At 52.9% G+C, this 16,310-nt stretch overlaps 7 protein-coding genes across 7 annotated transcripts; 3 read left to right on the top strand and 4 right to left on the bottom strand.

Annotated features, from left to right (window-relative positions):
* Positions 1-39: 39 nt before the first annotated feature.
* Positions 40-476, bottom strand: M431DRAFT_510142 (hypothetical protein). The gene has a single exon (XM_024919416.1). The coding sequence runs from the start codon at positions 328-330 to the stop codon at positions 88-90; it is 243 nt and encodes an 80-aa protein (XP_024772556.1). The 5' UTR covers positions 331-476; the 3' UTR covers positions 40-87.
* Positions 477-1,465: 989 nt separating this feature from the next.
* M431DRAFT_473678 (hypothetical protein) lies at positions 1,466-2,437 on the bottom strand. The gene is made up of 5 exons (XM_024915448.1): positions 2,376-2,437; positions 2,171-2,307; positions 2,067-2,105; positions 1,921-1,995; positions 1,466-1,849 (listed from the first exon to the last, which is right to left on the bottom strand). The coding sequence occupies exons 2-5, from the start codon at positions 2,180-2,182 to the stop codon at positions 1,505-1,507; spliced, it is 471 nt and encodes a 156-aa protein (XP_024772555.1). The 5' UTR covers positions 2,183-2,307; positions 2,376-2,437; the 3' UTR covers positions 1,466-1,504.
* Positions 2,438-2,986: 549 nt separating this feature from the next.
* Positions 2,987-3,469, top strand: M431DRAFT_483983 (hypothetical protein; the record flags this gene model as incomplete). The annotated part of the gene is made up of 2 exons (XM_024916165.1): positions 2,987-3,020; positions 3,102-3,469. 2 exons carry the CDS (start codon positions 2,987-2,989, stop codon positions 3,467-3,469), a joined length of 402 nt encoding a protein of 133 aa, XP_024772554.1.
* A 369-nt stretch (positions 3,470-3,838) lies between these two features.
* Positions 3,839-4,450, bottom strand: M431DRAFT_483982 (hypothetical protein; the record flags this gene model as incomplete). The annotated part of the gene is made up of 1 exon (XM_024916164.1): positions 3,839-4,450. The coding sequence occupies one exon, from the start codon at positions 4,448-4,450 to the stop codon at positions 3,839-3,841; it is 612 nt and encodes a 203-aa protein (XP_024772553.1).
* A 3,555-nt stretch (positions 4,451-8,005) lies between these two features.
* On the top strand, positions 8,006-9,928 carry M431DRAFT_7372 (hypothetical protein; the record flags this gene model as incomplete). Its single annotated transcript, XM_024922152.1, has 1 exon — positions 8,006-9,928. One exon carries the CDS (start codon positions 8,006-8,008, stop codon positions 9,926-9,928), a length of 1,923 nt encoding a protein of 640 aa, XP_024772552.1.
* Positions 9,929-10,672: 744 nt separating this feature from the next.
* On the bottom strand, positions 10,673-11,808 carry M431DRAFT_473583 (hypothetical protein). The gene is made up of 3 exons (XM_024915447.1): positions 11,451-11,808; positions 11,316-11,377; positions 10,673-11,262 (listed from the first exon to the last, which is right to left on the bottom strand). Exons 1-3 carry the CDS (start codon positions 11,583-11,585, stop codon positions 10,914-10,916), a joined length of 546 nt encoding a protein of 181 aa, XP_024772551.1. The 5' UTR covers positions 11,586-11,808; the 3' UTR covers positions 10,673-10,913.
* Positions 11,809-14,366: 2,558 nt separating this feature from the next.
* M431DRAFT_497192 (hypothetical protein) lies at positions 14,367-16,276 on the top strand (the record flags this gene model as incomplete). Its single annotated transcript, XM_024917567.1, has 2 exons — positions 14,367-14,474; positions 14,564-16,276. 2 exons carry the CDS (start codon positions 14,367-14,369, stop codon positions 16,274-16,276), a joined length of 1,821 nt encoding a protein of 606 aa, XP_024772550.1.
* Between the last annotated feature and the right edge of the window lie 34 nt (positions 16,277-16,310).

Here is a 16,310-nt window from a genome sequence, read left to right as displayed (position 1 = left end):
TGATCGCTGCTCCCGGCATCCGACCGCAGGCACCGAGATTAAAAAAAAAAAAAAAAAAATCCTGCCCACCACCAAGAAAGACACAGCTCAGCCCCCAGCAGTCCAAGACCGCTTCCGTCTCCCTCCGATCCCTTCGGACAGGCTCCCATATTTCCTCGCTCGCTGACAGCAGATCGCAAACGCTCTCGGACAATGCGATCCAACACCGTCGTTTCGCTCTGTATCCGGCCAAGGGACCCTTCGGAGACGATCCCGATCTTCGGTGGGGATTTTGTTAGCAGTCCGAGCCGTCGTCTGCTGCCTCCACCCCGGCGCTGCAGCTGAGGTCATAGCGGAGCTGAGATGGGAGACTGATCTGACTGATCTTGAAGCATCGTGGACCCTGTATCTATACCTTCTGTACTGTACATACGTAGCAGTAAAACTCCTTTCGTCATTCAAATCAAGATACCCATTTTTTAGGGTAGATCGGTAAGAGGGACATTTTCGTAGGTGTAAAGTCTGGGCATCGTGAGAGGGGACGTAGGCTTAAAAAGAAAAAAGAAAGAGAATCGCTCGCTCGCTCTCCCGTCCCGGCGGTGTACCGGGTAGGTCAGGTGCGGCTGATCGCGTGCCCTTTTTCATTCCTGCTGCTGCTTCTCCCTGCATTGCGGCGCTGAAAGAAGCATCGTGAAGGGTTTTTGCAGTGGTGTTTGACAGCAGCACGCTAAGTGGCAATTGCATGCATTGGCGAGGGCCTTTTGGGCTGCGCGTAACAGCGCGATTGCGGCTCGTGGAATGGAATAACACTGACCGGATGCATTGAGAGGCACGTAGTAGATGGACACTTTTCATCTCGACGCCTGTTTTGTGTTTGCTACCTATTGAATGCTTGTAAGATGAAAACCACTATGTAGCCAGGACCATGTCTACACGAAATACCGCATATGGCTTGTTGTACAATCCATTGACGCAAACCTAAAGACGAATTCCCAACCAGCAATGCTTTCGAGAGCGATATATGATGCATGATCGGCGCATTCATGGCATCATCTACCTTCCTTTTAGTCTTGTAGCCACTACATGTAAATTCATACCAGTTACACGAGATAACACTGCTGTGGACAACAAATTTTCAGAAGCACAGCCATGCATGATTCAGGTCAAAGTAAATTAATAACAGCTCAAATAACAATCGACTCCGTAGGTATCCCTTACTTGTTTCCATGCCATGTGTCGCGCTGCTCGCTGTCCATCGCAGCATCCTATCGCTCAGTATGCAAGTAATTTCATCAAAAGATGCAAAGCGTGGGCGAACCATGGCACCAGAGCCGCCCTCCCCCGAACCACACGCAGTCTATAGAGAGGAGCAAACTTGCCCAGATCCTGGCTCTTCACATACGAGTACTATTCGCATCCAAGCCAGAGTCCGCCCACCGACCTTCTGAAGATGCAGGCTCAGGGGGGCCGGCTCTCCCCCTTCACTTTCACCCCCCCTCTCCAAGTTCCTTGTCTATGTGCTTCCTCAGATGGCGATCCAGATCAGCATGATGACCACGTCCATGCCCTTGCCCTCGCCTCCGTCGTACTTGAAAGTCCACATGCCGTCCTTCTTCTCGTCCCAGTATGCGCCGGTTGCGCTGTGCATTCCTCGTCGGCCGACGTGCGGCTTGCCGTCCGTTGCGGTGGCATCTGTGCTCGTCGACACGTGAGGCTCCTCCGTCTTGGTGTCGGTGCCGCCGCGGGACTTGTTCAGGGCGGATGTGGGAACAAGGTGCTGGACAATGGTGCTGTTGCAGGCGAACTTGTATGAGGGAGAAGTAGCGCCTTGGGGAGTCGCCTCAGAAATGAGCGCTTTCAGCATGGAGCTCTGTCGCAGCGGTTAGTTTAGCGGTTGGGAAAAGAGTGTCTTGGCCGTCGCGTAGAGGGGATCTGGCATACGATGATGGTCGAGTTCCATTGCTCAGTCTTGGCGTGGTCGTAGAATTCCGCACTGCCGATAGCGTTGTTGCACACCTAGTTTGCTCATGTTAGACGACGCGAGCTCGATATAACCAGCTTCAAACAGCTTGGGCGACAAAGCGTACATCTGTGGCAATCTGCTTAAGTCGGTTAAAGGGCACGGGCTAGTATCCTCGATTAGCATGTCTCACAGCCCCTCCGAGAGCCTCTGTAGCAGCGCATTGCGTACCGGGGTAGACATGTTGACTGGTGGCTTGGTGATGCTTCGGGCTGGGTGTTTAGTTTAGGGGGGGAGGATGCGATGGCGGATGCGACGACAATGTGCCAGCTGCGGTGCTTGCAAGATGCCAATGACGGAAATACAGCCTGTGCTCCAGCGAAGCCCTGCGTTAGCCAACCATTGAGAGGCGATGCAGCCGCGGAGACGAGCTCACCTATAACGCTTAATTCTCTTTGCTCTTGTGCTTCCAACCGCGACAAGTTGCTCGTTCGCCCTGCATGGCTTTCCCCTTTTGGTACAGCAAACCAAAACCGCGCTGCTTGTCCTTGCGGGGCCGTGCACGTGATCCGCCAGCCGCCTCCCTAGCAGTCTAGCAGCTAGCGGTTCAGCGGCCCAGCAGTCCAGCAGTCCAGCAGTCCAGCAGTCCAGCTAACCAGCTGCTGTCCAAGCCCACGTGCTCCCCGTAGCTCGACAAATCCGGCCTGCAGCAGTGGGGACGGGCGGAACTTGGTACCTCTGCAGCTTTTGGCCTGCGAGATGCTGCCGGGGGCCGCCACGGTCGGATCTTGCTTTTCTTTTTCTCTTCCTAGGTATCTTGCTTTCGCAAAAAATTCTTCGTCGCCCTCCGAAGCTTCACCTGCTCCGACTCGACTCTTACGTGCCGCTTCCCTCGTTGGCAATATTATCGCTTACCCGTCAATCGCGCGCGGCACCGTCTCTAGTAACTCGCCCTGAACGTCATCCTTTTGACGAAATCAACTAGCGGCAGCTCGAAGGTCCAGCGATAAACTTTTTTTACTTGATCAACTTCATTACTACGACGAAATGTCTTCTCAGCCTCTCCTCCAAACCGCTCCCGGTAAGTCGCCATAGCATTAGATGGAGGCTCCCCTACACTCTCGTCGACAATGTCGTGCCAATTGCTCATCAATTGATATAGGCAAGCGCATTGCCCTCCCTACTCGCGTCGAGCCCAAGGTCTTCTTTGCCAACGAGCGTACGTTCCTGTCATGGCTCAACTTTACCGTCATCCTCGGTGCCCTGGCCATCGGAATGCTTAACTTTGGCGACCGAGTGTCTTTCATCTCCGCCTTCCTCTTTACCGGCGTGGCCATGTTGACCATGATCTACGCCTTGGTCACATACCACTGGAGAGCAAAGTCTATACGAGTGAGGGGGCAGGCTGGTTTCGATGACCGATTCGGTCCCACTTTCTTGGCCATCATCCTGCTGTTGGCCGTCATTGTCAACTTCGTCCTCAGGATTATGGACCATTCCAAGAAGCAGAAGGACCAGCCCGTGTACTAAGCCACCGGTGTCTACTATTGGAGAAGGACGAACAAATCAAAGGACTGGACCGAAGCGGCATCAATGTCATGTCATAGGACATACAAGCGAAAATGATGAGGCCGCCTGTATTGGACTGTCAGGCTTAGCAAGGCCTGTCCGTCATATATCCCGACAAGGAAAGGTTTCCAACGAAACTAAGCGCTGTGTTGAATTAGTGTATCATATGTTTTTTTCTTGGGTATCGCACCGGAGGTAATTGATAGCTCAATAAGATTGTATATCAAAGCTTGGGTATCATATTGCTGTAACCATGTGAAATTTTTCTTCCCCTTTCAGACCCAGCTGGTCGAAACCAAACCCCATGCTTCCCCATATCCGCAACCTTGTCTATAGTGGAGTATCTTCGCTCGTTTGGACCGTTACGTTTTCCCTCGAACTGAGTTCTGGGATTGCCTGATACGAAATGAATATCCTCAGAGACTTGTATGTTTGAGCTCGCGGAGGCGGCAATACGGCTTGCTCGAATCGACTTTCCATGGTCTCGAACGCACCCTCGTCGCTGTCGGAATCCTCCTCAGCCTCCTCTTCCACATCTCCCCTCTCACGCGTGTTTTTCTTCTTCTTCTTCTTGGCCTCGGGAGGCAGATCGAAGAGCTCATTGTACTGATACCATGCCTGGCCCTTCTCCCCCAGCAATCTTTTGCATTGCTCCGCCACCGTGATCATTTTGCAGACGTCTGCAGGGCGCGCATGGAGCAGAACCGCTCGCGACTCTGCGGACTTGTCGAGAAGATGGGATGATGCGCTGGAAACACGCTTGCGAATCTGCGTTGATGAGAGGACGGACAGGGCGAGGACGTTGTGCTTGGCGGAGAGTTCCTTGAGGATGGCTTCGTGCGGGCCTATCAGGGTGGGATTTACTTGGGTGCGAGGTTTCTTGGAAGGAGCCGGTTGGCTGGAGGAATGCTTGCGCTTCTTGGAGGCATTGTCGGTTGACATGACTGGGTTTGGTGGTGAATGCAGTTTTGATGTTGTTGGAAGAGGTTGATGATGATTATTTACTAGAGCTTTTGATGGAAAAAAATGTGGGTTTGGAGCTAGTGGTGCTACATTGGTACTTGTCTTAGATCTTAGCGCACTTTGGCTATTGTATGTAAAAGCATCCCTTTGTGGTGAAGCGTCATTCTCATCAAGCAAATAGCTGTGTTACTGGATTTAAGAGGCAAGTTGTAGTAGTATAGCTGTAGTATTCGATTGCCCACCTTGTATCATTGCCCTCGGAATGCCTAATTGGGAAATATAAAGCAACCTTGATAACGATGATTCCATTGCTCACCCAAGCCCAGCACTACACAATCCCATCGGGGCTAGGCACAACGTAGATCCGGCGCCCGCCTTTTGTTGAGCGTTTTCCGAAGGTAAGCTGAACCGAAGTGGCTGCCCAACGGACTAAACCTTGTTCCTCTGCTCGGCAGATGGTGTGGACACGCCTCGGGCCAGTCAAACGCATCAGACGAAAGACTAGAGTGCATCAACTTCCAAGCCAAAGCACGTTCTCCAAATAGAAGCCCGCTGTGGGAGTGTGCATGCATTCTGGCGTCTCTGGCGGCACTCGACGCTATTTTCAGTGGACGGGCGCACATGGACCCTGGAAAAAAACAGATGCAATGCATTGTCTTGCTTGCTCTGCGCTCGTTTTGGGGGAAGCAGTCCAATCGTCACCTAGTACAAGTACAAGTACAGACGCCGTTGAGACAAATGGATGACGAGTTCTGCCAGCGCTTGGGTGGAGACGGCCAGGACAGGTACAGGTACGACTGACGATGAGTCTCTGTGCCCCGTAACACTGCAAAAGTGGACATGTACTCGTACGGGGCAGAGGCGCTACTCTACTTGTTTCTTGTCCGCACTACCAGCGTGATCGGCCCACCAGCCCGTCAAGAGCTGGGCAGATGTCGTATTGCGTGTAATAGTTGGAACATGGCGAAACGGCTATGCGTCTACACAGCACCAAATGATGGGCGAAAACACACAACAGTTACTTCCATAGAATTGCCCCGTTTTAGGGCCTTGCTCAGCGTTCAATACTAACTCAGCATGGTATCTGGAAAAACAACACAGCGGGTTTGGCAGGGGATCTTGGTAGATATTGAGCATCGATCTCGAATTCCGAAAATCGAGGATTCTATGCCGGCGATTGGTCCGTGGATTGGGCTGCATTGGAGCCATGCACCAACGACATTAGCTCGACCCTCAATAGACACCACCAAAGGTCCCCTCAACCGCTACCGTGCCGACTCCTACTCTCGTGCATGTACGAGTAGGTATACTCATTGATATGGATACTTACACTGTGGGAAAGCAAGCCATGGCGTTGGGCTACGGGCCGCAGAGAGTGATAGGCAGCGGTGCAGGACTCGCTCGCATCGAGTACGAAGGGCCCAGGCATACCATCTGGTACACACGAGAACTGGTCACATCTCCTCGACACAGGGACGTGGGTACTGCTGCGTCTCTTTATATATACTTGATACAAAATACCAGACATAACGGACGCTCTCTTCCGGTATCCTCGGTGCCAGACTTGGGTGCCGGGAAGCGGCAGATAACAGAAGCATTGCAACAACTGCACCAAAGCAAAGGTGGCGGCATAAACCGAACTAAACAAAAACTACTGCCTGTATCCTAGGCATCTCCTGCAACAAAGAGAGAAAAAAAAAACCAGGCGGCTGGCTGCAAAAAACAAAGCGATGGAAGCAAAGAGCCTTCGATGACAATCGCCCGTGCCCGGCCCTTGTCCCACGGGCAAACAAGAGCTGGTTGGTGCTTTTCTGGTAGCGTGGCTTACGGTCCCCTCCTCCGGCACACTCCCCGAAGCCTTTGGTCGAAAGCTCATCCTGGTCAGTCGATTGTAACTTGTACTCGTACCGTAACTTGCACTCCAAGTTGCGCCCACTGGACGGGTCTTGGGGTGGCTGCAGGCGGCGAGCAGGATACAGGATACGCTGTGGGCTTGCAAGCGGCACTGCTCGCCATTGTTTCTGCTAGCGTGACGACGAGTTGCAGCAGGCAGATACGAAGGGGAAGAAGAGGGAGGTTGACGCAGGCAATAGGTAATCTAGCAAAGATCCATTGGATCAAGTGTGTGCATCAGTATCAGTATCAGTATCAATGCCGAAATGAGGTATATACGATAGTACTCGTATCTAGTACTTGGAATGGCTGTCCGTCCGTCTTATCAGCGAGGAGAAGCATCCATCAGATCAGTCGATAGACCGTCCCGTGGAACAAACTTGGAAGTGAGGCGATAAGAACTGTAACTGTACTGGGAAGAGACGGCGCTAACACGGATGCCCCGTCCAGGCCCTTCGGCTCAGCACAAAGGACGGGCTGTAAGTACTGCGGACCCAAGATGCGGTAGCCAGCTGTCGCAGTACCTAGCCGCATCTGCAGAGGTACTTTGCGCCACCCACGGCGTCCCCCGGAGACGGCGCAGAAGGGAGCAAGAGTGTACTGGTACCCGCAAGTCTACATGCCCGTACCGTAGCGAGTACCGGTACTCCATGCTCCCTCCAGACAAGCACAGTCCAGCAGGTAACTTGCTCGCACAAGCAGGCGGCCATAGCTCCTCCACCCGCCGGCCCACCGCCCAACACCTCACACTCCCACCCCTGGCCCGGAACTTGGAAGCCATTGATTGAGACAGCCAAGCGGCTCAACTGCCTGCCAGCGCCGTCGTACTCGCAATTCAGAGGCCCAGCCAGCCCTAGCTTGGCTCCAAGTCCAGCGCCAGCACGGCCCACCCCCCCAAAGCAACAAATCGCCCATCCGCCACGACGAGTCACAGGCCTTCGCCTTGGGCACTCGCCTCCGCCTGTGCCCCTGCCTCTCCAGTTGTCCAGGTGTCAGCCAGAACCAGGCCAGACTCGTGCAAAACAAACCGCCTCTTTCACGCCGTGAGTCGCCTCCCCCCCTTTGCTTTTTCACTTGTCACCTTCTGTTCCTTTGCCCAAGCCGCCTTCTAATTCTCCCCCTTTCATCTCATAACACAAACTCTCCCTATCCTTAATTTTTTTTCTTTTCTTCCTCTGTCGCTCTCTCGCCAGAGGCTTTGTTCGAGGCTTTCGCTAGCACTCGACACTCCCATCTTCCCCCATTTACAGCGCGCGGCTCTCATTCACCCCAGCCCTTGTCTCCCTCCTCCTCTTGCGCGCTGCCTTCACTGCAGGTCAGGTTCAGGTTCAGGTTCAGGTTCAGCGTCTCCCGACCTCTCCGCCAGGCCAGCCTCCAGCCTACCAGCCGCATTCACAAGCCCCCCCTTTGCCCAGCGCCACTGCCTAGGCAGATTACCTCAGCACGCGCATTCCAGCGCCCCACTTTGACGCATCCCTCGCTCCAGTCCAAGTGCCTTGATTGTTCTGTGCCGTCGCTGCAAAAGCGCATTACCTCATCACCAACTTCAGCCTTTCGCTTCACAGCGCATCTTTGCCTCGCGTCGCATCTGTCGCGTCGCATTGCTGTCTTTGGCGCAGTCGCACCGCAGCAGTCGCGGGCATGTCCATGTTTCGGTTCTGGAGTAGCGATCCGAGGGGAAGCGACAAGACCGTCAATGGGTCGCCATCCATCGCCTTCAGCACGTCAAATCGACCCTCGTCAGTCGCATGCGATCTAGACTTGTCGCCGCGCAAGCGATCGCATCGTGACGTCGACAACGACGACGAAGACGACGACGCCATGGGTTCTGTTGTACCAGCTAAACGCCTCAGGGCCGGCTCCCAGGCGCTGCCCGAGGAATCGTCTTTCCCAAGGCCTCGAGGGCCAACCTCCTCGATGGCTGCCGAGTCCTGCGCCGTCGACAGCGCCAGAGACCTGATCCAAGCTGAATTTTGCCAGGAAATTCTACTCAAGCACAAGGAGCTAAGATTGATCAACCAAGAGCTCGCCAAGTGTCAGATTGCGCTTGAGCAACTGCGCCGATGCCATCTCATCCCGTATCCTGTGAATTGTCCCACCCCGCAACAAATGTTAGACGTCAGCGACGGAAAGGGTCCTGCAGTAGTGGCCAAAGCCGGCGATGCTGTCCCACGCTGGGCGCCTCCCTTTGGTGTTGTCGATGGTCCTTACTCTCGGCACTATGCCAAGTGGCTCATTCCCGATCCAGCCTTTGATGGCATACAGCCAGTGTCTTCACATATCCCAGCCCGTGGTCCGGTCCTGGAAGGAAGAACAACCCGCAACAGTAATGGTGAACTTGGGTTTGGAATCGTCAAGGGGCGCCGTGGCAACGGTAGCCATAAGTTTGAGTCTCTGTCAAGCGGCTACCCCCCACCCAAAGACAAGGTAGGCCCTTGCGTCCTGACTCGGGCAGACGGCCAGACAGTCAAGCTTGTGTGCTTGGACTGCCACAGGGATAACTTCTCAAGTACCCAAGGCTTCATCAACCACTGCCGCATTGCACACAAGCGTGATTTCAAGAGCCATGAAGAGGCCGCCGTTCATTGTGGCCAGCCATATGAAGCCTCCGAGGGGGGTAACATCCCCAAGGACAACAAGCCATCGGCTCCTGCTTCGTCCTCTGCCACCACCACAGCCACGTCTTCTTTCGTGCATACCTTTGCGCGTCCAGACGTGGTAGAGCAAGACGTCTTCAAGTCGCTTCGGATGAGAATTTCCGACTCGCTCAAGCTTTACAACCAGGGCAAGCTGTCGGTTGTCAAGTTTCCTCGCAACATCAATGCTGTTGCTTACCCCGGCAAGGCGTCGCCATCGCCATCGCCGTCATCATCGTCATCCGCCTTTGGCCCATCTTCTGACGCACCTCACCTGTCTCGTCTCTTGAAGGCTCGCAACTTCCAAGGCAATCTCCACGATGTCGTTGCCGATGCAAAGTCCAAGATGTCACTGGAGGATCTTGCTGGAGAAGAGTCGGAAGCCGATGGCTCTGTATCCCCCATGCAGGACTCAATGCCAGGCCGAGCCTCGGTTGTTATGCGCATGCCCGCCAGGACTGCAAAAACCCCTGTTTCCGGAGGCAACTCAGCACGGCCGACAAGCAGCAAAGGCCGCGCTGCGCATATGGCACTGGCCTCGCCCTCAGATTCTGACATGGCCATGATGGCCAACAAGCACCGATCAGACGCAGTTCTGTCTGACGAGGACGTGGACATGGAGGATGCCGACATGAGTCCCAACACACTGGTTAGCAACAACGCGCCTTCTCTGGTTAGTGACGACGGAGAGTATGACGACTCTGATGAAGGCTCTTCTGTTTCTGGAGCAAGTGACCAGCTGGAGGCGGAATCCGTCTCGGATGTTGCCGAAATCTCACTGGATTTCGAGTCTGATCCTCGAGCTCTTCGCCGAGAATCGACGGGCATGGCAGGACCTGTGCGGCTTCGCAAAGAAGATCCCAAGCAGGTTACATTTATTGGCCCTGTCAGAAGCAGTGCCAAGGAGCGAAGGCAACGAAAGGCCTAAAACACACCCCCCCTTTTCAACCAGGACCATCTTGATCTTTGCCACTGGACAGGAACTTTTTCTCGACCCACCACCCCGAATTATGTGGCAACCCATAGAGTACCGTTTTGGATTCTCATTTCATTTTCTGCGACGCCTTTTATCATTAAAGAACTATAACTCTATTTTGGTGGTTAACGACTTTTTCTTATTATTTTCTCGTGATGGCTTTTTTCATTTTCTCTCAGTTTGAACTATCTCAATAGTTGGTGGATTGGTTTGGCTTGGCTTACGATGTGTGGACTCTTTTATTTTTTCACGTTTTTTTTTCTTTGGCGCTCTTGGGTCATTGAGGGTATTCGGAACCATTGCTATTTTTTTGTATTAGAGACTTTGGCTTTTTTTGTTCAGAAGGGTTGCCGGCGCAAAAGGGTTAAAGGGAGCCTGCTTGAGGACTGCTCGGCCGATGGGTGTCGAAGCATAAAGCGCGGCCTAGGGTGTGTTCTTTTCTGCTTTTTTGTATGATACAGTTAATGCCCGCGAGGATTTTTGCGATTATGGAAATAAGAATGATGGGGGGTCCAATGACCCCCGCTACTATTTGCATCAGTTAGCTGGCAGATCTTCATGTGTCGTCCGATGGTTCTTTAGATATGTTGATTTCTCAATAGTCAGTCAGGGTTTTCTGCTTATATACAGATTGTAACTACAAATTACTCAACTTACACAGGTATCCATGCATTGTGAGGATGCGGTTAATTTGCAAGCTGTGCAACCTTCACTCTACAACATTATTGAGCACCACGAGCTTTAGGTACGATGGTTTGACGCGGAATCCCAACGTCATATTAAGAGGTAAACTAGAATTACATGAGCAAACGCGTGCCGAACCAGTTCCCGACTATTATTATTATACGCCCGCTTGTTGTGCTCCGAGCCCAACAATCCAATTCATTCAATCTTTTCGCATGCAAACACTTGACATCATCCTCCTCCCATTCACTCATTAGATCATAGCGACAGCAGCACCGGCAACAGCCATGACGAGACCGGCAACGCTTCCCATGGTGGGAGCAGCGGCGGCGTTGGTGCTGGAGCTACGAGCGCCGGTAGTGGCGCTTGTCTGAGACTGGGAGCCAGCGGTCTGAGAGGGACCAGAGTCGGTGGTGGAAGCATCGTCATTGCTGGGGGCAGCAGAGCCAGAAGTCTCCTCGGAGTTTGAAGAGCCCTGTGTCTTGGTCTTGGGGGTGGAGGCTGTGGTCTTGGGAGACAGGAGGGAGGCGGTGCGGCAGTAGGAGTCGACCTGTTGCTGGACTGAGGGAGCACGGATGTCGTTGGGGCAGTTGTTGTAGCAGCTAGTGATGATGAGTATGTGAAGCTTATGGAAAAAGAGTGAATAGAGACTTACGTCAAGACGGCCTGGTACGCGGCGCAGAGGCAGTCGTAGTCGGTGGGCTTGCAAGCGTTGGCCTAAGGGGGGATAGCAGGTCAGTCTGGATGCTCCTCAACAGTGACATGAAAGGAATACTAGGTTATCACGTACAGTCTTGGTGGTTGAGCCGAGGCAGTCCTCGAGGATGTAGTCGGCGAGACAGCTGGAGCCGGGGGTATCTGGCGAAGTCGTACTGGCGGCAGAAACGCCAACAGCAGCGAAGAGGAGAGTCGCGAAGAACTTCATCTTGTCTGGTGGTAGTGGATGATTTTGGTGTATATGAGATGATGGCTGGAGTAATAAGAAGAAGATAAAAAGACCCAAAAAAGATCAAATAGCCTCTCTAATGCTGATGCGTGGAAGATGGATGTTTATTATTACGAGTTATGGAGGAAAAGTAAGAAAAAGGAGAAGAGAGAAGAAGAAGAAGGGATGGAGAGGAGAGAGAGGGAGGAAGGGAGAAAAATAAATAAGAAGGTCCCCAGGGGAGCAAGGTGAAGTCTTATTCGGAAGCGACGAGCCGGGGGGGGCGTGGTAAGTGGCATGTTGGGGTTTCTCAAGGCCCCGGATTTCCATCCATTGTCGAGGTTGCATGGGGCGACGGCCGAGTTATTCGCGGTCGGCAGATATACTTTGTACTGTACTTACGGTGGAGAGAGGGATGGGAAGGGAGGAATTGTTCAAATCAAGATGTCATTTCCTTCTTAGTGCGTTTGCTTCACATGTAAGACATACAGGTAGGTATTGTCCCGTCTGATGCTTCTCAGGGGACGAAGACTGGGAGAGAGATGCTCTTGATGATGGACATTGGGCGCATCCTAGAGAGAGATTCTTGCTGTTACGGAGAAAAAAAAGCATTTGTGCTCTGTGCAAGTGTATCCATGGTGTGTGATTAATAGAGTTTGCACAGGGAGGAGCCCAAGACTAGGAGATATCATGGTCGCCTCTTGTGCGACTCGACTGGCGGTGATACCCAGATGGAACCGGAACTATTGATATCAAATACTGTTTGTTATAGGCTCCATTGACTGAAGAAACCTCGTATTGCCGGGCGTCATGCCATGCAGGTGAACTCCAGAAAGACGACCTACCGTTTTGCTTATCACAGAACAGACTCCATGCCATGTCATGTTTTTGTTGTCGTGCAAAATATGGATGCATCACAAAAAGGGATGCGAGGTCAGGGAGCTTGCAATCCAATCGCCACCCAAACGGGCCAATCGCAACGGCCGGTCTAGAACAGCGAGCAAGCGGCTGTTTGTGGGGGACCTCAACTGAGATGGCTGCTGGAAGGAAAAGAAACGAGGCCACCAGCGCTGTTTAGTGCCTGGAGTAGCGGCTGGTAGGGGCTAATCCGGCCGGTAGGTCTCTCCCGGGCCATGGGCACTGATGCGACGCTCGGATTGGCCGGTCGAGCAAGGGATAGAGTTCAATAGCTGCGACATGCCCCTGTGACGGCGCAAAGTAAAACTTCATTTCCCTTTGAATCGCCTTTGTTTTTTCTTTGCTGTCCCTCTTTTTTTTTTTCCGTTTTGGCGATCCCCCGGGAAGGGGGGGGGGCTTGGCCAGCAAATACGGAGTACCTGGTAGAGAGCAGCCGAGGATGAGCTTCGCTTCGACCCTGAGCCCATGGGGGGTCCAGGTAAGAATCGGTGAGGAAATCCCGCCAGGCGGTCCGAGCTTTATTGGGGTTGTTCGTCTTGTCGTTTGTGATGATTTTCCATGGAGCTTCTCTTGTTGCTGGACAAGGATTGTGGTTGTACATAGCGGTCTTGGGCCGAGGACAGTTCGTACTTCGTGTTATACCGGAGCTGTAAGGTGGTGATAGCTCTTGTGCTTTGTGCCTGTGAGGCTTCTACCCCTGGCGGGAGGCGCAACGCCACAGCAGTTTGACCATGTTATTCGAGGTGCGGCTGAGAGGTGAAGGGCTTCTCTGGGAAATGAGAGTAAGTCGGCGTTTCTGTAAAGGGTCCACCTGATTACCGTATGGGACTTTGTACAACGGCCTCAGAGGTTGCACTTCATATGGAGCTGGTAATACATGCCCTGCACCTGGCTGCGACAGGTATTCTATAAGTACTTGCCTTTTGGGGGCAGCTGCAGCTATACGCCGTTGGCCAGGCTGGAAATATTCCGTTGCCCGTGTCTTGGATGGAGAATCTGGCATAGCAGCCGAGAGTCACCATGGTAACATTGTGCCAGGGTAGAGGTGTCGAGGTCTCTCGGGTAGAATGTTTGGCCGTGATAATACTTGATACCTACAACCATTGACTTTATTAAAGAGATCAATTGTTATAACAATATGGAAAACTGTGTATCGTCGTTATGTTCTATCACAGGCAGCACACTGCTTGAGATGCATCTCGGCAACATACAAATAATTACCTTGCTGCCTCAAGGGTAGCGGCATCCCGAATTGGTACCTGATAGTCTATTCCGTTGAGACTCTGAAGTCATTGGTCAGCCTCATCAACCACTGCTCTACTTCGTCAAGAAACTGCTCGATGCCATAACCGAACATTCTTGATGCCTGATGCATCTATCGTTAGGTAGACAAATATCGAAAAAAAGAAGAGACGCTTATTGCTGACCATGATGACGCATCTCGTAGGCAGATGAATAAAATCACAATGCGCAGGTACTTTGGTATAGGCAATTGACTTCTACACGCAATGCAGCCATCGTTGTACCCACCATCTGGCCATGCTATAAAGCCGCCTTCAAGTCGTCTTCATGAGTCGATAGGCAGATACAGCCTCATCAACAGCTGTTCCCGAAGACGTCATCAGTGCCCCTCAGCCATTATTGCCTTAGTACTGCTACTGCTAAAGGAACTAGGCGGTGCATCAGAGTAGCTCGCGATTTAGCTTGCGCGGACCTTCTCCCCAGTGCCCCACCATCGACTTACACTTGTCGTTTCAACCCCTCCTGAGCCCCGAAGCTTGCCTGCCTCGCGACCAGATTAATCGGCAAACGAAGCCATTCTCCATCTTCCCAAAGCTTCTCAAAGTCTAGCCAGTCACAATCATGGCTTCCATCAACATCGAACGCATCTTGGCAGCCGCTCCCGTCACAGCCCGAGGACAGGGAACTGTGCTGTCGGCAGACTCCAAGGGAAAGAGGATCGCATACGCAGTGAGTTGCCCAACACTGACCGCATCTCCGCGGGTTGGATACCAAAGAGAGAGAGGAGAGGCGCTGACTTAATTTGATGTGATGTGCAGTCCGGCAAATCCATCTTCGTTCGGTCCATCGACGATCCCTCAGACTCCAAAGAATACACTGGCCACACCCATCCCACGACCATTGCCCGGTTTGCGCCCAGCGGTTTCAAGATTGCCAGTGGTGACTCGGCTGGTGTCCTGAGAATATGGGAGCCCGAGTCCGTCGAAACCACTCGCGGCGAGTACAACATAATCTCCGGCCCTTTGCTGGATATTGCTTGGGACGGTGACTCTCAGCGCATTATTGCCGTGGGCAATGGCCGTCAGAAGTTTGGCAAGGCCATCATGGCTGATAGTGGCAACTCGGTGGGAGAAATCATTGGACACACAAAGTCTATTAATGCTGTTAGCATTACACCAAAGCGTCCTCTGCGTGCTGTCACTGTTGGCGACGACAGCAACGTCAACTTCTACCACGGCGTCCCATTCGAGTTCAAGAGCGTCACAAACCTGCACACTGGTTTCGTCTTGAGTGCTGTCTACTCGCCCGATGGATCGACTTTTGTGACGGTTGGTCAGGATAGACGGATACAGTTGTACGATGGCGTAACGGGCGAACCTCTCAAGCAGATTGGAGAGGGAGAACACACTGGTAGCATCTTTGGTGTTTCATGGTCCCAAGACGGAAAGAAGTTTGCAACGGCCAGCGCCGATCAGACAGTCAAGCTATGGGACGCCGAGTCAGGTAGTGTCATTCAGTCCTGGAAGTTTGGCGACGGAGTCAGTGTGCGTGACCACCAGGTTGGAGTTGTCATCCCGCACGGCCGAACGGACGGTCTCATCATCAGCCTCAACTTGGCTGGTGAGCTGACTTACCTGCGCGAGGGCAAGAATGAGCCCGTCAGAGTCATTCAGGGCCACGATAAGGGAATCACTGCCCTGATTGGTACCTCGGATGGCAATGGAGTTTTGACTGGCAGCTTCGATGGTCGTGTCTGCTCCTGGGACCTCGAGACCGGTGACGCAACTGTCCTGGATGGCCAGTCCCACACGAACCAGATTGCCCAGTTTGCCGCTAGCTCTGGCAAGGTGTATAGTGTAGGATGGGATGACACAATCAAGACGATTGATGAATCTGCCAAGACTTTCCTTGGCGAATCATCAAAGCTGCCTGGCCAGCCCAAGGGCGCAGCTTCGGTTGGCGACATTGTCTACGTGATTGGCGTTAACGGTGTGGCAGCTTACTCCAACGGCAAACTGCTCAAAGAGACGGCTCTGGACTTTACGCCAGATGCTATCGCAGCTCATGGATCTTATGTCGCTATCGGAGGACAGCAGAATACTGCGAGAATCTACATAAGTGAGGCTAGCGGCAACTTGGAATACAAGGAGTCCGTGTCCGTTCCCCTTGGCACAATCACTGCCCTGGCCTTCTCCAAGGACGGCAGTCACTTGGCTACGGGAACAAGCGTCGGCAAGATTCTCGTCTTCAAGGTTGGATCTTGGGAGCTCGTGACGGACCGCTGGTCGGCACATACCGCTCGAGTTACCTGCATCTCCTGGGAAGACACGGGTGCTTACGCCGCTAGTGGAAGCTTGGATTCTAACATCTTTGTCTGGTGCCTGGAGAAGAAGCTCCAAGGCCAGCGTATCAAGGCGCCCAACGCTCATCTTGACGGCGTGACGGGCATTACTTGGGTTAGAGGCGGACGGTTGGCAAGTTCCGGAAAGGATGCGACCGTCAAGGTCTGGGAAGTCAACAACCTTCCTTGATCAAATTGTAAATAGAAAAAAATTTGCCTCCTTC

This window comes from Trichoderma harzianum (genome assembly GCF_003025095.1).
Source record: "Trichoderma harzianum CBS 226.95 unplaced genomic scaffold M431scaffold_9, whole genome shotgun sequence".
In the NCBI taxonomy this organism is placed as follows: Eukaryota; Fungi; Ascomycota; class Sordariomycetes; order Hypocreales; family Hypocreaceae; genus Trichoderma; species Trichoderma harzianum.
This window is presented reverse-complemented; position numbering and strand designations above follow the sequence as displayed.

Excerpts from the sequence above, each read along its gene's own strand:
- M431DRAFT_473583 (XM_024915447.1), bottom strand. The coding sequence starts at position 11,585 with ATGAAGTTCTTCGCGACTCTCCTCTTCGCTGCTGTTGGCGTTTCTGCC. Across the intron at positions 11,378-11,450 it reads TCGGCTCAACCACCAAGACT|GCCAACGCTTGCAAGCCCAC; the intron begins GTACGTGATAAC and ends ATCCCCCCTTAG. Across the intron at positions 11,263-11,315 it reads GCGTACCAGGCCGTCTTGAC|CTGCTACAACAACTGCCCCA; the intron begins GTAAGTCTCTAT and ends CATCATCACTAG.
- M431DRAFT_473678 (XM_024915448.1), bottom strand. Across the intron at positions 1,996-2,066 it reads TTAAGCAGATTGCCACAGAT|GTGTGCAACAACGCTATCGG; the intron begins GTACGCTTTGTC and ends TGAGCAAACTAG. Across the intron at positions 1,850-1,920 it reads AATGGAACTCGACCATCATC|AGCTCCATGCTGAAAGCGCT; the intron begins GTATGCCAGATC and ends CCGCTGCGACAG.
- M431DRAFT_510142 (XM_024919416.1), bottom strand. The coding sequence starts at position 330 with ATGACCTCAGCTGCAGCGCCGGGGTGGAGGCAGCAGACGACGGCTCGG.